Source organism: Dermacentor variabilis, chromosome 4, assembly GCF_050947875.1.
Source record: "Dermacentor variabilis isolate Ectoservices chromosome 4, ASM5094787v1, whole genome shotgun sequence".
NCBI lineage: Eukaryota > Metazoa > Arthropoda > Arachnida > Ixodida > Ixodidae > Dermacentor > Dermacentor variabilis.
The window spans coordinates 59,025,191-59,047,504 of record NC_134571.1 but is presented as its reverse complement, the minus strand read 5'-3'; the positions used below and the strand labels follow the sequence as shown (position 1 = coordinate 59,047,504).

At 47.6% G+C, this 22,314-nt stretch overlaps 1 protein-coding gene across 2 annotated transcripts in view; it reads right to left on the bottom strand.

The window, feature by feature from the left end:
• The window catches only part of rdgC (retinal degeneration C), a 235,768-nt gene that overhangs the window by 155,632 nt on the left and 57,822 nt on the right, over positions 1-22,314 (bottom strand). Inside the window, exon 1 of one of the 2 annotated variants that reach the window (XM_075689207.1) lies at positions 10,469-10,625. The exons of the other annotated variant lie outside the window; for it this stretch is intronic. Within the exon in view, the coding sequence (XP_075545322.1) occupies positions 10,469-10,490 (22 nt within the window). The 5' untranslated portion in view covers positions 10,491-10,625. Of the gene's footprint in view, positions 1-10,468; positions 10,626-22,314 lie in introns of those variants that run through there. 2 annotated transcript variants of the gene reach the window in all.

Genomic DNA, 22,314 nt, shown 5'->3' with positions numbered 1-22,314 from the left:
GTAATGTAGTTTGCCGTCACTTGAAGATACTCAGATTATTTTTTGCATTCCGTGTATTACATCACTAGTCTTCATAAATTAATCAACTTCTCAAATATTTTAATTGGATGAAAAGTGTCAATGACAAAATTGTACCTAAACATGAGAAACTCGCGATACAGCTTTCTATTGCTCAATACGTGCTGCATTGAAGTGTTTTTCCGAGCGTGAAAGATGCCGGCGAATAAACGCAAAGTTCCTCGAGCGGCCACGCAGGTGCACGCGGCAAATTTGCGCGTATACACGAGATTCTTTCGCGCTCGAAAAAAAAAAACATTCTTATGTAGCACAATTTCCTCATTGACACTTTTCGTGTAATTACAGTATTTGAGAAGTTGATTAATTCATTAGGAATAGTTGTGTAATGAGGCAGAATGCCAAAAAATAATCTCAGTAACTCCAAGCGACGGCAAACAACATTACCTTGGTTCTGTCCAGCTACGTGGCATTTACATAGTTTTAATGTTTTATTAAAATTACGTGGGACATCCTGTATTCTCTGCTGCCGCAAGGTAATATGATACCTTAGCCATCGGATAGTATGCGCGAAAAGCCAGAGGCAGTAACATTAGATGGGAGCAAATTCTATTGTTAAGATTTCGCGCTGTATACCAGCTCGCCTGTAGGCCGGTTATTGACTGACGGCGCTGCCGTTAGTCAATAACCGTTCATATTGCGTGAAGTGCGTGAGTGACTGTCACATACCCTGTTCATGAGACAAATTCCGCAGCGTCTGGCGAAGTGCTTGGCTGCGCTCTGTGTCTAGTGCTACCGCAGCTGCTTACATGTCACTCACGAGTTCTCCTCAACCCCACTTCATCAGGCATTTTGCTCTTTCTTAAACAACCACGACTGGCTCAACTTTGCGTACACAACAAGATGAGCTGCAGGCCCGTCGGTGAACGAATAAACTGGGACGAATCCAACCGAAGACGCAACATACAGAGAAGTCGAAGACGACGGAACGACGGCTTTGCTCGGTTTCTCTTCAAAAATGACCGTGTACACACACTGCAGAGATTGGTAAAGAGTCGCATTGCGTCGCCTGCGTCACGCCGTCATCCACTCCTTCGTATGTCGCGTTCTTCTGTTGCATTCTACTCAAATAACCTGTGTACGAAGTGTCCTGCCCGCCGGAGGCTTGCGCTCGGCTAAGCGCGGACGCGGTGACGTCGATCCCAAAGTTCCCCCTGCGGGGTTCTGGTTGATCCGGGACACCCCGGCGCAGGCCGTCTAATCGCGGTTTCGCGAAAGCCAGCGGCAGCAAGAAGACATCGAGGCGTTCCCGCCGCGGGCTCGTTTCTCGGGGCGGCACAAGGGGAAGCCCACTGCAGCGGTGCTGGTGGCAACGAGGAGTGGCTGGCGCACATGATCGGCGTTGACCCAGATTGCGCCGCAATGGGTCCCTCGGGGCTGCCGGCCGAGGCCGCCATAGGCGTTGCCCTCCGGTCCTCGCGCTCGGCGGACGTGAGCGTGCGCTATCTTCCCGCACGCGCAATGTGCCTCCGGCCACAGACGCGCGGCCTGCAGGCTCGGTGCGCCGGCGTACCTCCGCCGGGCGCATCCGCTGAAAGAAGGGGCTCGCGTGGGCGGCGTGATGTCCCCCTCTGGGAGGGCTTAGCTAATTCCTCGAGTGCACACGCACACACAGACATACGCACACGCGCGCACAGACGCACGGGCACACATATGATTCACTTCAAAGTGCATTACAAGCAAATTTGTTGCTTTTAAATAGAAGACCATTCACTCTAAAACAAATACTTGGTCCATGGCCAATAGTGGGTCTTCAGAAAAAAAACGCTTCTTGCTTCGAAAAAGCTTTTCGAAGAGAAAGACATTTCGGGGATATGTTAAATTTCAGTTTGTTCTAATACACTAAATGAGTGATATAAAAGTCGTTCTGCGTTCAAAATTCATTTATGTGGTGATCGCGTTTTTTTACGATATGTGTAAATTACTTGAGTTATGTGTTTTGGCCATTCAAACTATTTGACTTTATATAAGAACACATGAACTGATCTCATGCAGAACACTTCGTGGTTCGTGCACCGTTGGACTACACTGTGCTTACACATCTGGTGTTCCACTGAGTGCCATATATTGTGACGTTATTCTTCTTATTGCGCATATTTGTTTCTTTTTATAAGTCACGAGGAGTAGCCGGTGCCGCCATAAAGGCGCCAACCGTCTTCTATTAAACATTTCAATAAAAAAAAAACTCATTAATTTCTGTGTTCGATCCGAACTCCTCTTTCCTATTGTTGCGGATATTCACTGAGACCAATTTCCGTTCTCTCAAGCGTCAGTTCATTATTCTCGCTCGCTGAAATTTGCGATTCTATTTGCGCGTACAATTCACTCTGCGCATTTGAGCTTTTTATTCTTAAATACGTATATCTACGGTCCAGACGTGTCTACGGCGTCCGGTACGAGTATCAGCTTGTACCAATAAATCCCATACCATTCAGCGTTACACAACAAGGGTTGACACATTCAAATTTTCGTGTCACATTCGAACCATTGTTGAGTGGAACAGACGTTGTCAACGCCAATGTGTTCACAGGATGCCACTCAGCCTAAATGCTTTCTGCGTAAGTATGTCTGAAATGCTTCTTCCCAGACTCTGTAACAGCCCCCAAGGCTAAACGGTATTAGAAATAAATAAAATAAATAAATCAGTATTTCCTTCTGTTTTGTTATTCGTTCAAACAACGACACTACAGACTGTTTTTGACAGAACGAGTTTTCATCATTATAGCATGGACTGCACACGTAATATACTCGTATATGTGAGGGGCGGATTGTAGTTTATAGGCGATGAAGACGAAACTTGGACAGGCATAACCCCTCTGTTCGGATGGCCACGTTGTCTTGCGCCTGTAAACTCTCGTTTGCGACACATGTGCTTTTCGAATTAGGAATTACGGCACAAAAGTTTGGGCAACAAAACACTTTCTGAATACTCGCAATTTTTTTTTCTAAGTAACGACATAGGGGAGATAAAATGCCAAAGAAAAGAATCCGCCTAATCAGTGCGTTTTCAAGCGCACAAATGTCAGTTTTGACCAGCGCAAGCAAAAAGTAAAAAGAAAAGTAACGAAATACCAGAACGTCAGGCACGCCAGAGACACACCGTTCAACATTGCGTTTGTTCTGAAGCTTTCCGCCCACCGATCAATTTTAATGACTGTGTTTTTTTCCTCTGTGGCTTGTACCATCACTGATCCTTGTCTGCTTTCTCATTAGTCAATCGTATAAGGAATGCCTAGGCTATCTTGATTTTTAAATGCGTAAATATTTCAATGCGTACTCAACGAGGAAACCCAGCCGTCCGTCCGTCCGTCCGTTTGTCACGTAAGACGAATCGTTACAAAAAAAATAAAGAATAAAACAGAATAAATTCGAAAAGATATATAATCTCGGTGGTGAGTTTCGAGCCTACGACCTCTCAGAAGCTGAGTGTTTTACCCGGTGGGATAAACAACCACGCTTATGGAAAGTGAATATATTTGAACCATGTGAATGTGCTGTACCGGCGGTGCAAAACAAATGTCAAGGGAGAACAGCTTCTAGAAAGTTTTGGTGATGATGAAATAAAAGCCATCGCTGGGACCACATGTAGAGCCGACTTGGAGCATTGTAGACATAGGAAAACATTTTTATATTGCGAAAATTGAATGCGAGAAACGTTAGATCCCCGATGCGTTTCGATGGTCGCAGATGCGCCTTCCGTTGGGGCGTCCCTTCAACGACCGAAATGCTACCGATCTCTCAGAGCTCGTGCACTTCGCGTCGCACAACACAGACAGATAAGCTGTCAATGAGCTGATAAGGATGATAAGGAGTGATGAGGGGTTATGTATGGGTATCACCATGGATGATAATGGTTAGACGCGGATAGATAATGTGTTAAAGAACAATATGGGCTTCTACTAGTCAGAGCAATTCACGGACCGATAAGAGTTGATAAGAGTCGGATCATGTCTGATAAGGTTGGCAAGGAGATATATGTGCTAATAAGGATCGGATTGATTGCGATAAGGTTGATTCGGACCGATAAGGATTGATAAGACCCGGATTGAGTCCGACAATGTTGAGAACAATCGATAAGGGTTGATACGGGTTTACACTTGTAGGATCAAGTTTAATAACGTTGATAATGACACTAGGCTGCGCGGAGATGAGCAAGTGGCAGAACGCTTACGCATACTTTGAAAACTTCCAGAGGAGTTTCTGCGTGACTTTTCCCCTGTGCAGTCTGCCAGGAATAACGAGCTCTCGCGACGATATGTATACCAGCGCTAAATTTGACAGTTTCCTTCAAGCTATTTTAGTTTTAGCAAGAACGCGAAGCGTTGCACTACTGCCGGAGCACATTTAGCACTTCTGCCGGAGAACTCTACTGCCGGAGAGCTTTCAGGGACTACGTGTAGCCGAATTCTTTTTCTTACACCTTGTTTTGTTGTACTTCACGCTATGCTTTTCCTCCGGGTTTCGTTCCGCAGGCACTGAACCTGTCACTGGGGTTTGCAGGAAACCTTTACCAAATTGCTTCGCGCACCCATTCACTTTACATCGCATTCCCAAGGAACCAGTCGACAGCCAATAAATACGCATAAAATGAAAAGGCCGAGTAACTGGCGAAAGTGTGCACATGCGGATGTGGAAGCAGGTACACAACGCTCTCAGCGTCGATGGAGCTGCAGGCACCGAAAATGGCGTGTCGCCCGTGGCTAGGCGGGCAAAGTGCCGTGGCATATCTACACGCTCGCCACTGGACAGACACCACTCACAGTGACCGCTCGGAACTGCGCCGGCGGCGCCAGCTGGCTCTTTCCCACGAGAGTCGAGTGACACTCGTTCCCATTTCTACGCGTCTTGGCACGGATAGACGGCAGCCAATGCCAGCGCCGGAGGTTGGTGCCGGCCATCTCTCGGGCGGGGTGACGACACGTTCAGAAAGAATGGCACTCCTTTCGTATAACCTTCGACACCGGAGGACGCTGTCACGACAGGCGCTGTTCCTGTGACGCGCGAGAAGTTGTGCGGCCTGTCGGCGGGACCGTGACACTCCACCTTGCTATACTAACGACGTCTCTTGGTGTTGCTTCGTTACCACCGTGGGCCTTCACGTCGCAGTCCTTGACTAATTTGTCGTTATAACGATCACCAGCGAGAGAGCATTGAAAAAAAAAAGACGGAATGAGAAGGGACAGACAGGTCACCAGTATCATGGGTTTGAATTCGCAAAGCTTTTCGTTCGCAAATGGAGCTTGCCATTGGCCGGCCTCCTTCGCCAATAATATGTCTAACAGCACAATTGGCTGCATCTGCTCTTACGAACAGTTCTTAATGAAAGTACCTTTTCTAAGGCGAAGCGTCCGTTGCCTCTTCGACTTAGCTCCACCTCTTCCTGCTGCTGTTGTTGTTTCTGCTGCTGCTGCAGCCTTGGTGGTGATAATAAAACAACTGGGTGTCACTGGGTATTTGCAACTGGGCGTGTGCCACTGGGTATTTGCTCTAGCAGACAACTTGGATCTCATTAGTATGTGCAACCGCCCATATGAACATCTTTGGTCAATGCCCCAGAAAGGGTATGTCTCACTAGGAATGTGGTTAAATATAGAAGCGAAACAAGAGACAAGAAGCGAAAGTCGACAGCACAAGCAGATGAGAGTGCGGAAAGAGGTTAAGGGAAGAGAGTAAGACCAGAGCGGACATTGTAGTGAGAAGCTAGATAGAAAAGTCACCTCGCCCGGATAGTACCCCTAATGAATTCTTGCGACGATACGCGGAATTGATCGCAAAGTATTATCTGATAAATTTCCATGTGTCTCTTGAACAGCATAATTTGCCGCACGATTGGTTAATGGCGCGAGTCGTGCCAGTTCATAAAACTAAGGATAAACACAGAGCACAAATTTATAGAACACTTTCAATTACATGTATATTGAAAGTTCGAGCGTACATATTCTTAACCAGCATGGGTTCTGGAGCCGATTATCCACAACAACCGACCTGCGGAAAGAGTACACAACTTCTCTCAGGAAATAATGAAACAAGTAATATAGACGGAATTTGCCTAGACTAATCAAAAGCTTTCGACCACCTTTCCCACTCGGACTTGATTGGTAAACTACCCGATCTCGAAGTTAATTTATAAATAGTTAAGTGGATTCAATCATACCTTTCTAACAGAACGCAATATGCGGAAGTGAAAGGAAAGAAAACTAAAATTCTAAATGCAACATCAGGTGACCCTCAATGGTCTTGGTTAGGACATATATTATTTCTATGTTATATTAATGACATTAAAATGGCCTTAATAGCAAGATCATGGTTCATTAATTAACGAACCATGATTGCTCACCATACTCGGAAATTTCAGGTCATGAGGAATAATTAGAATTAGGTTCAGCACTAGAAGCAATTATCGATTGATGCACAAGATGAAAAATGAAAATAAATTACGAAATAAGCTGCCCACACGCGAATAGCCACAAAAACAAGGAACGTGCGTGTTACTTTTCAAATACAAGCTAGGCGGTAAACCAATAAAACTAGTGAGCCACTTCAGGTAATTAGGCTTTATGATATCGGATCACTTATCTCGGGAAAACACATCCCTAATTTATGTAACATGGCAGAGGTTGAACTTTGGTCACTAAGATGTAAGCTTAGACTTACTCCCCGAGATGTTAAACTTTCTGCATATCTGGCATTCGTACTTCCCGCGTTGAAATATGCTAGCATAAAAATGGGATCCATAGAGGAAGAACGAAGTAAATAAAATGGAAAAAAATACAGAGGCATGCACTAAGGCTTACTATATCTAAATATAGTTACATGGATTCGGTGACTGAAATGCTAACTAAAGTAAACTTACCACAGTTTTCATTGCGAAGGAAAGAGGCTACACTAAAATTTATTTATTCAATGAAACATAATGGCTTCAATTTTAACACGCGAAGGTAGGTCACCAGTATCTGGGTCACAACACAGAATGTCAAGAATTTCACAGTTCCTTAGATCTAGCCACGAGGACCAATATACCTCCATCCCTGCAAAGGTTGACGCATTAAATAATCCCCCTTTTCCAAAAAACGATTGAAGACTCGAATGTGCTGCCCCATACCATAACTAACATTGATTCTCCAGAAGAGTTTGAAAAATGGGCAGTGGCCCATTATTATTTTGTGTAGTCATGCTTAACGTTATTATCTGCCTTGAGCAATGATACAGGCGGCATTCGTGTTCTGACATGGTTTGAAATGGTTCAACGTGATGTTGGCGAAGTTCTTGTGTATGATGCGGAAAATGTGATTTTGTATGGTACAGCTGTTGTTTATTGTGGCGTTCGTAGTCTGTGGTGCAATGCTCATGTTAATACACCTGCAGATATCTTGTTTCAAATCGGCATTACTTAATCCCGCATGTCGCATTTTCTTGTTTGATTTGTGCAGCGCTTGTGTACGTATAGTGATCTTCGAAGCTTATTTTATGATTACTGCAATCTGTATCGGCCTGTGGGCTAACAATTTAATGAATTAATTAATTATTAATTTAATGTGGTATGAAAATAAAAAAGCCTCACTTATAACCCATTTCCACATGTGCGTGGGATCTGTCTTTTTTTTTTTTTTTCTTGTGAATACGGGCCCTGGGATATAGTGTTCTGGACATTCTCGAATTCTGCCATAATGGCGAACTCGCCATACTTTCAGCTCTGATTGCCTCAAGACTATAATTTGACAATGTTGCGAAATTCTACGATGTTCAGAACAGCACCCCTGGTTTGCTAACTTACAAAAGGCCAACGGGTGGGAAAGGGAAAAAAGGAGGGGAGTGTGGGAGGGTGGAGGTAGAAACTGTGTTTTGAATAATCCACTTTTTCGTCCCCAAGGCTACACTTGATCACTCAGGTACAACGCAGTTAAAGTGACGAAATAATTTGAATAACTTCAACAAATTTAATATGCGCCGTAGTCTTGTCGTGCATGCACCTAGATCCAGTTCGGATGCGTGATTTAAACAGAAGGGCTATAGAAACAACGGTTAGGTGCTGTGAAAGCACTAGGAAAAGAACGGTCAGAGCTGTTACAACTAAGATTCGGTAACCCTCGTTACTCCTTTCATTCTATAGTTGTTTTTCCCTGTTTACAGCCTCGTCCGATCGAATGCCAATGGAAAAAACATAAGAGAATAACGAGCCGGTCAACGCGAATAAAACGAAACCTATGTGGTCAGTATTTATTTAACCTTGCCACGAATGTTTTGTCGTTCTTTATATCAATCAATCAATCAATCAATCAATCAATCAATCAATCAATCAATCAATCAATCAATCAATCAAACAAGCAAGCAAGCACCTCATGGACGAGCTGTCAGTAGACGAGGCACATTGAACGACGCTCAACAAAAGTGTTTCTAAAGAGATAACTTTGCCGTAGTTCTCTCTTTTTTTTCTTTTTCTTTCTTTCAGTTCAGAACACGTGCTTAATGCGAGGCCCAAGAGCTCTGTTAAGATGGACCATTTTTTTTTCTTTATTGGAGCCCTACTTTTCTGGCCTTAAGAAAGAAGTGTACGAAACTTAGCCTGTGAAAAACACTTTCAACATTCCTCCACACACTGAACTTTCCATCTGAGATCTCCATCTTTCAATAGTTAACTAATAAGTCGGATAAATATTTTTGTTCATCAACCAACTCGACAAAACGACAAAATGCTTAGGGCTTCGGATAAGAATATAAATGGTAGCAACGAAAAGTTCGTTTCACAAAACTATATATAGAGCCCTCCGAAGTTCCCTAAAAGTGAGTGCGCGGTCAATTTCTCGGGCCGACCTGCATAATTAAGCGAACGTGCTGCTCTTAATTCCCTTGAAACCAGCAAAAGCTGTCTAACCGCTACCGTCAGTGTGTCTCGGGGACCCCTGGTTCAACGATCATCCCGCCACAGTAAGCGCGACGATGTAGCTGGTCGGTCGTTCTGCTCTTTGAGCACGCAATGGCCCTCCTATCTGAGTCTCGGAAAAGTGCCAAGATTTTCGTGTCGCAATAAAACGGGACGACGAGAGCCCTGCTCCGGCGAAACAAAAGCAACTCGAGCGAGTGACCATTCGCTGATGACACCCAACATCCGAAGTCAGGCATTGCCAAACTCGAACACGCTCCCAAGGCATATGTGTACGTGACCGACCTTAAATCGGAACATCCAGAGGAAAGTTCTGGCTTTGATAAGAAAGTGAAACTTTCACCTGGCTCACATCCTGAAATGTTGTGTCACATATGTTGGGCGAAACGTTAGATGGTACACACACGATGAACACACGAACACGTGAGATGAAGATATACACTGAGCCCAACCGTAATCGGCCCCAGTGTGCGCGCTTTACAAGACGAAGCATGGCTCTTCTAAAGGTCTTCGCAGAAGACACATCAATGGCCTTTGTTTTAACTGGCTCAGTCGTACTTTTTTTCGTAACGCTGCGAATGCTCAGTATCTTTTCTCGTGAAATCATCCGCGCGTTGCAGCCTGCCGTGAAACGAACCGCTCGGGCGAAACAGACGGTTGCGCAAGCGCTGACAAAACGTCACTGGCCCGTATATAGACGACCGAGATACAACGCTTGTGGACCCGTGTTTTGGCGACAACGCTGTTGCAATGTGCTATGCGCACCAAAAATATATGAGAGATGGCCTCGAGATCTGACTATTTCGTGTAACTTCATGAGCCGCGTTCTGCTTACGTTACCGTTTCTCATACAAGTTTACGGTGTTCGCTGATTTTATAGGATTGCGCTGCAGTCTGTATGCTTTGGTCAGAGAACCGTGTTCCCTTTATAACGTTTGCGGCGCGCAGTATGGACGAAAATGTGACGACGAGGGTCGCCCCAGAGCAGGCAGCACAGATGGCAACCAGTATCTAAACCAGACACTCCATTTGCCAGGCGATCGCCTGGTATTGCAGCGTCGTCTTCTGACTATATATGACCACCTTCCTGCGTTGCACCAGTGCTCAAAGCGGTTAATTGATTGAAGGTTGTAACGGGCCCCAGATGCGGACGCGGGTGCTCAGGGACACCGTAGTGAGCGCTCAACCAGGCGACGACTCTGTTTCAGTTCAGTTCAGTTCAGTTTATTTTCCTTAAAGACCCCTGATTTCAGGGGTATTACATAAGGGATGGGTACAAGATTCGAATTTACACTCGTGTCGTTAACACGTACGTGAATCTAAGCAGACAAGCGTTTTCGTATACAGCGCTATCAGAATGCCACCGCCGATGCCGTGAGTCGAACCTGAGATTTCGTGCTCAACAATACAGAAGGCTATAGCTACTGAACCACCACGAAAGTGCGTAGCTCAGGTTTTTCGGACGTTGCTGCAGCGAGGTGGGCAGTACGTGAAACCATCAAATATACTCACGCATCGGCGGGAAAAGAGACATTCCGCACTATATATCCTGCTCGACGGGCTCCTTGTTGATGTCGAGGCGTTCATCTCGGAGACGTGCACTAGAAACGACGTGACGGAAGTGGATGCCCTCGGCGCTCATTAACTCCCTCATGCCCACTGCGAGGCGACCACGACGCGCGACTCCGCATACGATAGCCGCGAGGAGGGCAGTTGCGGGCTGTAAACATACTGGCTTGCGCGTGTCTGGCGTGCCTGCGGCGTACGTGCGTATACGTACGAGAGGATGAGCTTGAGCGCGCGGTCCACGGTAACCGGAATGTTTATTTTCTCTCGCCTCGCTATAAAGTAATCTCCGCTGGCGTGTCTCCGGGGCATTGCCCTCGTTTCCGACGCGCTTCTATGGACACATGGCAGAAACTTAAGAGAATTCAGATACAGATGAACAAAAAAATTTCGCAGACACTGAACTTCACGTCTTAGCGTAGTTTTTTCTCGGCAATCAGACTGTCCCGTCAGTGAAATGGCAATAAACCGTAGCTAAATTATCAATTGAGGTTTGTTGACGTGGTAGCATTCAGGCGGCATTACTGAAGGTATATGTTGAAGCACACTCTGGTCATACAGCATTTTGCAGCGTCACGCGGTTTTATTACATAACAAGTGAGACACGCGCTTACCCTTTGGTCGCGTTTGTGGGCTTTGTTTTTATTGAGCAGTGACTAAGAGAGACAAGAGAGCCCTCTCTCGCACTTTATACACGTGTCTATCCCGTTGCGACATTTGCTTGTGGCATGGGCACCAACATAACCAAAAAAAAACAAAAAAAAGAGAGACGAAGACTCGTCTCCATCAGAAGACTGGTCTCCTCATAAGGAAAAGAAAAAAAGGAAGAAAGAAAGAGAAAGAAGCGAACAGAATCTAAAACAGGAGTTGTTTTGTTTTGTTCTAATTTGTTTTATTTTAGGAGTGGCATATGACAGCATTCTTCTCGCACAGGTCCAAAGTGGGACGCAGAGGCTGCGCGCAGCTAATCAAGGCGAGCAGGAGGTCTGACAGGCCAGCTTATCAAGCTGCTGGGCAACGGGCGGCCTTTCTTTAGCAAAGGGGATAGGGCAAGCCAGGGCGAGCGGAAGACGGGAGAACGGGCTCCACTGGCTTCACGGGTATACACAGGCACGAAGCCATCGGTGTGTCCGGTATATGGAGCGCCGCAAAACTTTTAAAGCAAACAACGTCGACAAAAGATCGACCCCTGGCTCTCGCCGCACACAAGCAGCCGCCCGGATCGCTTGTCGTCGCATGCATATTAAGCGCGCCGCGCCCGCCGGAACCGCGGGGAGAGAAGGCAACGCCAAAGAGGCAGCCAGCGGAGATTGGCGCCTTCAATTAAAAGCGGCCGATCCGCATTCTTTTGTGCTTCGCCCCTTCCCCATTTCCTTCTCGCCCTCTCGGCGCGACAGCGTTCGACACTTAGAACAGTTTTAAAAAGTCGGCGCCCTTCTCGATTCGCTCCGACGGCGTCTGACGCGTTCTCAGACTAGGTTGCCGCGCAGTGTGCATTGTGGTTGGATTGCGCGCGGCTGGAGCCTGGCATCGATGGTTTCGCCTGCGCGCCTAAATGAAGAATAAATTGCCCGCTAAAGCCTTCTCGAGAAGTGCCGCGTCATCGCTTAAGTAGCAGCGCCCTCTCCTGACTGACTTTATATATTCAGACTCTCTGGTATGCAAAAGGGGCCACCGAGGAAAAACGATTAAAGTTTTTGGCGAACGACAGCCGACTGCCTCAACTGCCGGCCTCCGAAATTCTCGAAGACTCTGCGCCATTGTTCGGGATTCATTTGGTAAGCTTACTGCACTTTAAAGTTAGTGTGGTGCGCGAAAGGGACCACGTAAATGCGTAAGTGCGATAGACGGACTTTGCATGTGCTGACGTCCTTCCTTACTTCCTTTCCTCCTTCCTTTGCTGTCGCAAGCTTTCGAGGGATAGAAAAAGAAAGTAATGAAGGGAAAAGCGCGTTTTTTGGGAGCGGCACAGTCCACTGGCGGTGTTTCGGAAACAGCCGCTCGAAGTTTGAAGGCCAATAGTCCGGAGAGAAGCAGACTTCGTAACTGCAGCCACGATTGCGCAACTTTCGCGCTGGTCAACGACACGCGGACTTCATTACGCTATACCCTAGCGCTGTACAGTATAACGTTTGTCCATTTTATCCGCATTTCTTTTTTTTTCTTCTTTTTCTCTCATCTTGAACTGACCGCTAGAGACACTTACGCGCATATACTGCTTCTAGGGCGGCCAACTATTAGGCGCGCGGAGCAATGTGAAATGCAGCGAATCTGCCACTACGGGGTCTGGCGGCGCGTTCCTAATGCGCTCTGTCGTCATTGTCTGCGGCCGGGACCGCAACGTCGACGGCAGCCTGATCGCCCAGCTAGGGAGCTCGCCGCTCGAGCGAGGCCGAGAGAAGCGAAGCAGAATGTGAACAGGATGTCCGAAGTCTCGCCCGTACATATATAGTTTGTTTTTTCGACCTTCTTTTTTTTCAATGCCCACCATGCCCCCATCGAGACTTACATCAAAAGAGAATAGCTTCGTGCAACGCAAGCACTACATGGCGCTCTGCATATTCAGAAATGACCTTGGCGTGACTGCTTGTTCTACTCGCTCATTGCACAAGGGAATTATAAGGGAGAGGGAGAACGGCGCGACTATTGCTCTTCACCGGGCAGAACAAAATGTCGAAATCGATTATTCGCTCGTGAACTTTCTTTTAACGATCCTTATTATTCACTAAGTGCGTAACGCAGGGTGCCATAAATTGATCGATCTCTCTACAATTCCCGCTATCTGCGGTTCAAGTGGAGTGCACTGAAAAATAAAGCTTCGTCCTGTTCCTCGTTTAAGTCATTTGTGACAGCTCGTTTCTTTTATATCAAGTCGCGACGTTGGCTGTCCCTTCACCAAATACCAGAAGCGCTATTCGCGGACCTGTTTGAACGCATCAAGCAAAACCTGCCAATGACTCGCAGGCGGCTTGCCGGCGAAAAAGAAATTAAGGACGGCGAGAGGACATCGTTCTTCGTGACTATCCACCTATCGGAAGCGCCGCATGCGCTGCGTCAGGACCAAGCGAAATCGTTTGCAATGACGAAATATGAGGGATTGCGGGTATAGCATGAGGTAAGGAAATATACGTACAGCTAAGCTATCGAGAGCTGTTGTAAAGTGTCTTTAGAAAAATGGAGCTACTCGAGTGGTGCAGGTAGCCGTGGCAACTTGCTGCTGAGCACGAGATAGCGGTTTGGATTCCCGGACTCGGAAACCTCTTCCTGATAGGGCCGGAATAAAAAATAAATAAATAAAGGAAGAATAAAGCGTTCGTCTATCGAGGTCCGAGTGGACGTTGAAACCCTAGGTGGCCGAAATTAATTACGAGCGCTCCACCACGGCGGCCTCTCTCATAGCGTTTGTGTTGCATTTCGATGTCAAACGCTATCAATCATATATATATATATATATATATATATTCTAAATACAAAAGGCCGGGTTTTGTAACGATCTATTTTATTTTCGTTTCATTCTTCTCGAACTTCATTTACATTGCTTCGGACACCGCGGTGCCACCTTTATCGCCGAAATCGGCCCCTTGGCAAGACGGGAGATCAAAAAGAAGGACGGTAAATTAAATTAACCGCTGCCAAATTGCAAAATACGCCCCCCCCCCCCCCGCCATTTCTTCTTCCCCTTTTATTTTCCATTGGAACCGTAATCATAAAACTTCGCTGTATTAAAAAGCATTTCCGGATTGGCGGAAATGACATGTGGTGCTGTAACAGCACTAGACGCTCCGTGAAGGCGAAGCGCGGAAGACACTCGTAAGAAAAAACTGTCGTTGTTGCGGGCCCTGAATGCGCTTTAAACAGCGCAGGGACAGTATTCGCGGAAACCTTCGGAAGAACAGACGTCAGCCATTTGTGAACTTGGACATCTCATTAGTGAGGGCGACCGCTCAACGGTAGACATACAGTACTTACGAACGAAAATCGGTGTGAATTCGGGACCAGCGTCGCTACGCTATAGCGATGCCTTTTCTCATGCTGTTCCATCAGCCAGCATCGCCAGCATCAGCCAGAATCGAATCGAGCGAAAGGCATCGCACAAAATCGCGGCCCAGTTCTCAAGGTAAAGTGGTTTGTAAGAACAGGTGCTGACCAGTCGTGATATCTACCATATTATTAGCCAAGCCAGTCGGCGAACGAGAAACAGTTCTTACGAGCGAAAGGCATTGAAAATTCTCCTCCTAGCTTCTAACTGACGAAGTTTTTCAGGGGACGATTCGTCCTTTGCCGTCCGCCTTGGCTAATAATATAGGTTGCCTGTCACGAGTGGCCGAAGGGTGTTCTTTGCCTGAACGAGTGCCGAGTAGTAGCGCCAGCTGAGTATAGGAACTACGATTGACACTATAGCATCGCCTAATTTTGTGTACGTATTGCGCGAGAAACAATAATATTGATAGCTGCATTATATAATACGAATCGGCAAAGTTTTCCGTTAAGGAGTGTATTTACTTTCGGTCAGCCGCCTTCGCTAATGATATGTATGTGTGTCAGACATTCGAATTAGCCGGCGTCAGTTCTTACGAACAGACGCCGCGGAGCAGACAGCTTCATGAACGGGTGCCACTGGACTTGTTCCAGACTTGTGATTCGAGTAGTGCCCGACAGCTCTACACATGCACCTCTCGCCGCAACTCGTACGCATTCCAGAGGGCGAAACGCGTAGTTAATCATCATCTCGTGATTGTCATCGTGTCATTTTTCCCGAAGCCGTATTTACATGACGCGCGCTTCGCTCCGTGCCCAAGCAGACTCGTCAAGTTGCTCTTTAAGGAAGAGGAAGGAAGAGAGAGAGAGAAAGAGAGAGAGAGAATCTCTCAAGTCGTGACGAGCCTTGCGGCACGTGTCAAAGTGGCACGAGTTGCAGCCTTCGCGCGCTCTTTCTCAAGACCTGTCGGGCCTTGAGCGAAAGGAAGGTGCGGCTGGCGGCGGTAGCGCGGCTCGCGAAATACTCCTCCGAATACCGCATTTTCCCGAGGCGCGTCGACCGGCGCTTCGGGTTGGAACGAGCGACCCGCAAGACACGGGCCACCGGGACTGATCGACCAGAATGCGACGCATTGCCCGAGTGCCATATGCTTCGCCCGGCGCGGAACATACACGCACACAGTGACTACGCAAGCATGCGACCACATATGTGTAGCTCGGGGGGGGGGGGTGTTCGAAACTCCATTCCGTGGGAGTGGCCTCACACTTGAGATTTCGTATCATCACGACTGCTTCACGACAGCGATTTGAATTGAGCTACCCGCATCTCGCTCACTCTTTTTCTGTTTCCGATTTTCTTTCGTCACTGCGATTTTTCAGGGGGCCGTAATTTGGCTGCTGCGTTTTTTTTTAGATGCATTAACCTGTATGACCGCTTCTGACGAACGGAACCTCTGCACGCTTCTTTGCGTGGGTGCGCGTGCATACTGTGACCTTCTCTCCTTCTGATTTATTCAGTCCCCTTACCCACTTCCTCAGAGCAGGATAGTAACCTGGGTTCAGCCTGGTTAACCTTTCTGACTTTCCATTTTTACTTCTCTCTTTCTCCAGATCTGATAACCACATGAGAGTTTATTCGGTTACTTGTACTCGGTAACGGTGTCAGTATTGCAGTACGTCGCCATCGTCTTCTACATTAAGAAACGCTAGTAAAATATCGGTTCTGTCAGAACCTGGGTTGATGGTCCACGCAGTTATGGAATATTGCAACAATTTTTTCACACATGCATACGAAAGCCACTCCTCTACTATGCGCAAACCGAAAGCTCCAGACAAAAGGGGATTGTTAAACAAAGTTCATCTTATCTGCCACGCAGTAAGTAATAACATCTTAAGGATGGAAAAGCGCGCTGACATTGGTTTAACGCCGACAACTGCTTTACAGGATCGTTTGTTGTGACAGACCCTAACGAACCTGATTAAATGAGCTACTCAAACAAGGAATACGACCGACCGACCGACCGACAGAAAACACAAATGCAATATCTGGGCTCAAGTGAAAAATGGTCAAAGTGTAGCCCCTGCGGCGTTCTTGTTTAGTTTTCCTTCTTTCTGTAAACGGTAACCACCTCGCCTATTGCTCCGTGAAGGGTGCAGTCATTTACGACTCGCCAAGTGAGAAAAAAAGACAAGAAACAAAAAAAAAACGCCGGCACTGACTGTGCAGTAATGTTTACTTTGCCATCTACTGTTCGAGTATTTTCTTGAGGAATAACCGTTTAGTGAAAAAGAAGAAAAAAAAATATGAAAGAACGAGAGAAGGCAGAGCATGTCCTGCATCTTATTCTTGTTCTTTTTATTTTTTTGACCCAGTGCATTAGCGGGGTCCATCCGCGGCCAGCGACACATGGTCGAGGTCGATGAGTGCTGGGTGGGAAGGTGGGGAGGGCCAGTACTTTGTTTGGGCGGCTTTTAAATAGAACACATTTCTGCCTGGGGCGCACCTGCAGCAGGCATTTCGATCCGCTCGCCGCAACCGAGCGATGCACGCGTAGGCTGCGGTTGCATTACGGCCGTTGTCCAAGTGACTTCTCTAGCGTGATAGCCATACAAAAGAATACAGATTCGGTAGATTTTTCAGTGGGTGTGTAGCCTTCAGGGCACTGACGCGAATGCCGACCTCCTGTGAGGGCACGCGCCCGTACGCACTCGCTGCACATGGCACAGTTAGCGCTTATCGTCAAAGCCAAGTAGCGGAAACAAGAGAAGGCACTTCCTCGACTCATACGCAATGCGGCTGCACGCTGCCTGTGATATGGCTAAACAAGACACTCCCTCTCCAGCTTCAATTAGATCATCGAGTATAGGTACGACAAAGCGAACTCGGTGGTGAAACCAGAGAATAGAAAACAGAATACAAAGACGAGGAGGCGGTAGGAAACCTATAAAACGGCATCATTCCGTCATTGACACTGCTGGTCCTTGTGTTCCACTTTGTTTCTTTCCTTGCTTTCTTTGCTTGTTTGCTAGAGTCGCCATCGTATCATATACCTAGAGCCAGCCAGGTTTTCTACAGTACATTATGTACTCATTCGCTCATTCAGAGTGACTTAATGTAGCAGTTCTTCTGCAACGGTGCACCCAGTGGCCAGACTGCCCACCGACTGATACTACGTTTAGTGCTTTTGACAAATGCTTGACTAAATGACGTTTACGCGCGCATTCACGCAGGCATGCGTGAGTGTGTTTGTGTATATGTGTTTAAAGTCAGCCACAACAGCTTGCGGGATATCCGATGCTTGGCGGAGCGACGCAAAACTACATTGCTGCGCCGTCGAATGCCACACAACGTCGAGGCTGCGCAAAGCGCACCTGGCGCCGAAGTAGCGGAAGTGCCGGGAGCCTCGACACCACGCTGTGTGACATTAGACGGCGCAGCAATGCAGTTTTTCGTAGCTCCGCCACGCATTGGAGATCCCGCAAAAATTTGCGGCCGACTGTACGTGCGTTTCAATCAGTCATTTAAAATGGACCAATGTAAAGGCGTTTACACGCTAAGAAACAGCAGCTCAGCGGCGAGTTAATGATTCTGGACAAGCTGACGTCACACAAAGTTGCCGTCGTTACCGTCAAGGCTAAGTGTGCGGTGACTCTTCCGGCACCGTACGGAAGCGGGCTGACGGACGGACGTTAGTCTATAGCTACGAAGAACTCTTCCGACAAGGTGGCGTCGCCCAGCGCCTCGCGTGAGGCGCTTAATTCGGCGCCTCGCGAGCACCAGGATTTGCTAATGAATACTCGACCGCCAAGGAGACTGCGGCGGCGACCTCAGGGGCGATCGATTCGCTTTTCTTTTGCGCGGACGACAATGAGTTGCGTTGCGGAAGGGCTCCGCGAGAAGAGAATGGCCAGGCCAAATGGACAAGCGCACGCTGTCCTGGCGGGAGGCAAAGCGAGAGAAAGGTCGCGTTGGCGACAACGACGTCGAGTCACGAAAAAGAAGCAACACCCGAGAGCCCCGCGAGCCGCGAACGGTCTCGCTTCTCGGGGCAAGGTTGCACGAAGTGGCTCTGAGGAACGGGCGCCCAACGTGGGGGCTAAGGTTAAGTGAGACTTCGGGAAGTCTTGAGGAAGAAGTCAAGGTCCCGAGTGAAGAGTATAAATGGTTCGCGAGCGAGCGCGCACGGAGATATCGCCTATTTTCCTGCCCAGTAAACACGGCCATTTCTGAATCGAGTTGCTGTACTCCGGGAAAGGCTTCTCATTATATTTCGGGGTCGTAACACCCGGTGTAGCAGCATGAAGGAACGAATCTAAAATAAATTAAAGTTAAGTTTAATTAAACTAAGATTTCTTTAATGAAACGTGTGTATATCAGAGGTTGGCATTACAGGTGACGCTCGCTACGCCTTCTCTCTTAGGCAAACTACACTATGGTGTTGGGCTGCTGAGCACGAGGTCGCGGGATCGAATCCCGGCCACGGCGGCCGCATTTCGATGGGGGCGAAATGCGAAAAACACCCGTGTGCTTAGATTTAGGTGCACGTTAAAGAACCCCAGGTGGTCAAAATTTCCGGAGTCCTCCACTACGGCGTGCCTCATAATCAGAAAGTGGTTTTGGCACGTAAAACCCCAATTATTATTATTATTATTAGGCAAACTACAGTGCACATCTCAAAATCAGCTCGGTTAAAATAAACACACAAACGAGATAAAATATCAACATAAGAGGTACACAGTGGTCCGAAAGCGGTAACAAAGAGTTCGCATCAAGCTCAAATTAGCACATTTTACGACACCACAGCCACTTGCACGACACCACTTGCAATTCTATTGTATTTTAAGGAGGCACAGTCTGCAATACAGTACAAGGTTATATGTCACAGGTTGTAATAAACAACGAGACCAAAAGACACTTCGCAACCGCAGCTCGTAACCGCGTAACATAATTAACAGAGGACATGTTAAGAGGCTCTAGCTAATCCGTAATTCTTGTCGCTTCCAAAAATTCTTTTAGGGCACAAACTATGCGCATCTGCACTTCAACTGTTAAATGTAGCCCCAATATATATATTGCCAATGAGAGCGGCCATTTTTCCTGAGCATACAATTTATCTCGCAATTTTTTTGTTGATGCTGAGCACATCAGTTTCAAAGCACATTGCTCAGATAGCACGGGAGTATAGACGTGGTGACCGAGATAACAATGCCGGCCAACGCACCTCGTCTAACTGGTAATCTGGCAGGGCGCAGCCGTCGAGCGCTGTCGTAAAACGGAGAAACTGCACAGTCTCGTGAGATGTCTTCTCCTATTTTCCTGTCTTCTTTTTTTTTTTTCGAGTTCTTCGAACGAACTTAGCGTTATAGCATTTGCGTAAACGACGCGCGCGCCGCTATTATTCGACCATTTCGGCGCGCACAAAAGCGGCGCTTCGAAATCGAAATTCATCGGACGTAATTCAACGCCCGCCCCCCCCCCCCCCCCCCCACCCCGTGATGAGCAGCGTTTCGAATGAAAGTCAGCAAAAGAATATATGCGACGATGCGAACGCATGATGCCTTGATCGAGGTGCGTTGCGTTGATTACGCTGCAGGAGAATGACAGCTCCACGCCTGAATAAGCGTCCCAGTTCCACGCGATCACTATACAGTTTGATGGCTACATTTTTTTTACGTTCAATCGTCGCATGCGCGTTTCCGACACATTTGTTTCTATGGGTTAGACCATACGGAAAGCGGAACACAAAGAAAGGGAGAGGGAAAAGGGGAAAAAAATAAGAATCCTGTCAGGTCTGCCCCTGGATACCTCCAAGGTCTATACTTCACGCAGCGCTGTATATCCTCGCCACTAAATTTCCCTTAGGGTGCCGGCAGGGCGCTCAGTGGCACGGCCGTATTGAATGAAGTGCTCGTAAACAGTCAATTAACACCCATGGGATTTCCGACAGGGACCTCCAGAACAGCACCATAGGGTTGCTACTTATTTAATTGTTTGTCTGTTTGTTTGTTGTCGTTCAGGAAAATACGCATGAACTTGAGAGATGAAGATAGAGAGAGGGATAGTTTGTTGAATTAGGGAGATTAGCCTATAGGCTCGGCACATTTGCCATGCGTCCTTTGAGGTCGTCTTCAGAAACACGGTTCGATTATACGCTCCTGTACTCCATACTGTCGAGCGGAGAGCGCTGCCGCTTAAACTGTGATTACATGCGCTTCGGTAACGCTGCTCGGTTACACCTGCGCTATGTTTCCGTATCTCAGGTAACATTTTACGACTGAATTGCGCGGACTTTGGAAAGTGTTTCTCAAGCGACTGCTTGCAGGAATCCCTGATGATTATTACTTACACTGCAGCCTGCGACCTTCCGCGAATGAAGTCAATGAGGGGCGTGAGTCAACGCGCATGCGTGAAATAACGAGAGTTGGTCACTTTTAAGCGACAATCACGTGGAAAGCATTTCCGACGCTCTCTTTCTTTCGGCCTAGCGTCACCTGGTGCTATAGTCCGTCGATTACACGCTGCGCAACAGCCACGCTGCCAACGTGGCCTAAATGCTAAGGCCACGGGTTTCCCGCTTTAGCCCCTAACCTACGCGGTGCATGCTTTGGCCGGCATCACAGAACGTACATACGATGAGGCCTAAAATCTACGCGCCGACTTCGGGCGTCAGGATGCCTAAAATACGTAATAAATGCGCGTTCCATGCGGTTGTCACTTCATAAGCACTCACTCTATAGGAAAGGAACGAAGTAAGGGAAACGAACAGGATCACTCAACTACCTAAAAGATCGAAAGGTCACAACATGCAGGCCATCTTAGCAGGCCACCGTGGAACTCGCGAAGCGTAAGAAAGAATTAATTAGATCAAGCGCGGTGAAAAAAAAAAGTAATAGTAAAAAAAAAAAAAGAAAAGCTGGCCCAAGCGTGTACTGTGCAGGCGGCGGAAATACTGCATATCCGCCTTTCGCCAGGAACGGAACGATATAGCGTCGGGGGCGCCGCCTTGATGGCGTCAGTGTGGTCGTTGCGGACCAAACACCCGCAAACGCCCGAGCAGCGGAGCTGAGCGGGACGCACTTCGTTAGGCGGCGCGCAAGACCACCTGCCGTAAAGGACGGAGGCTCGCGCCGTAAAAACCCTCCGCAGGCGCCGCGGCGACCACCGGAGCTTTAAACGAGCGGCGCGCCGAACCACAGTCTCGCGTCCCCCTTGCATGCTTCGCCCCTGGAGCGCCTCGACACGCGTGCCTTCTCCTCGCACCGGGATTTCTTTTACTTTTTTTTTTTTTTTTGTCTTTTGGCTTTCACAGAAGCGTAGCCACGCAAATAGAGGAGCGTCGTCCCGGGCGCACAGGGCCGGCTCACTGAAAGTGAGCAGGGCGGTGACTTCGTTGTAAACGTGGGCGCTGAGAGGCCTCGTAGTCGCGGCCTTTTCGACATATATACGACGCGCTGGTCTAGCCTTCTTTGGCAACCTAATTTTTTTCTCTTTAATTTGGCGTCTGATTTAGCGTTCACGACGTCTCGATGGCTTATGATTTCCGCGGCATATTCGCCCCTTCGCAACCTTATTGTGCAAGCAATACTCGAAGTTGCTCTTTCGTGTTCTCGTTTATTTTAGGATGCAGTTTAGTGTAATATTATAGCCAATAAACGAACGATTACACGCGGCAAAGTGTAGTGCGGTACGAGAGCCTCAGCGTCAATGTTAAGGTGGCGCTGTCTTCCGTAGTTTTCTTTTATGCACAGCGCGTTCAACTGTTAAACGCTGCATGGTGTGCGACTGTCGGCGCTGTAGCCGCCAGTGCCCGTTG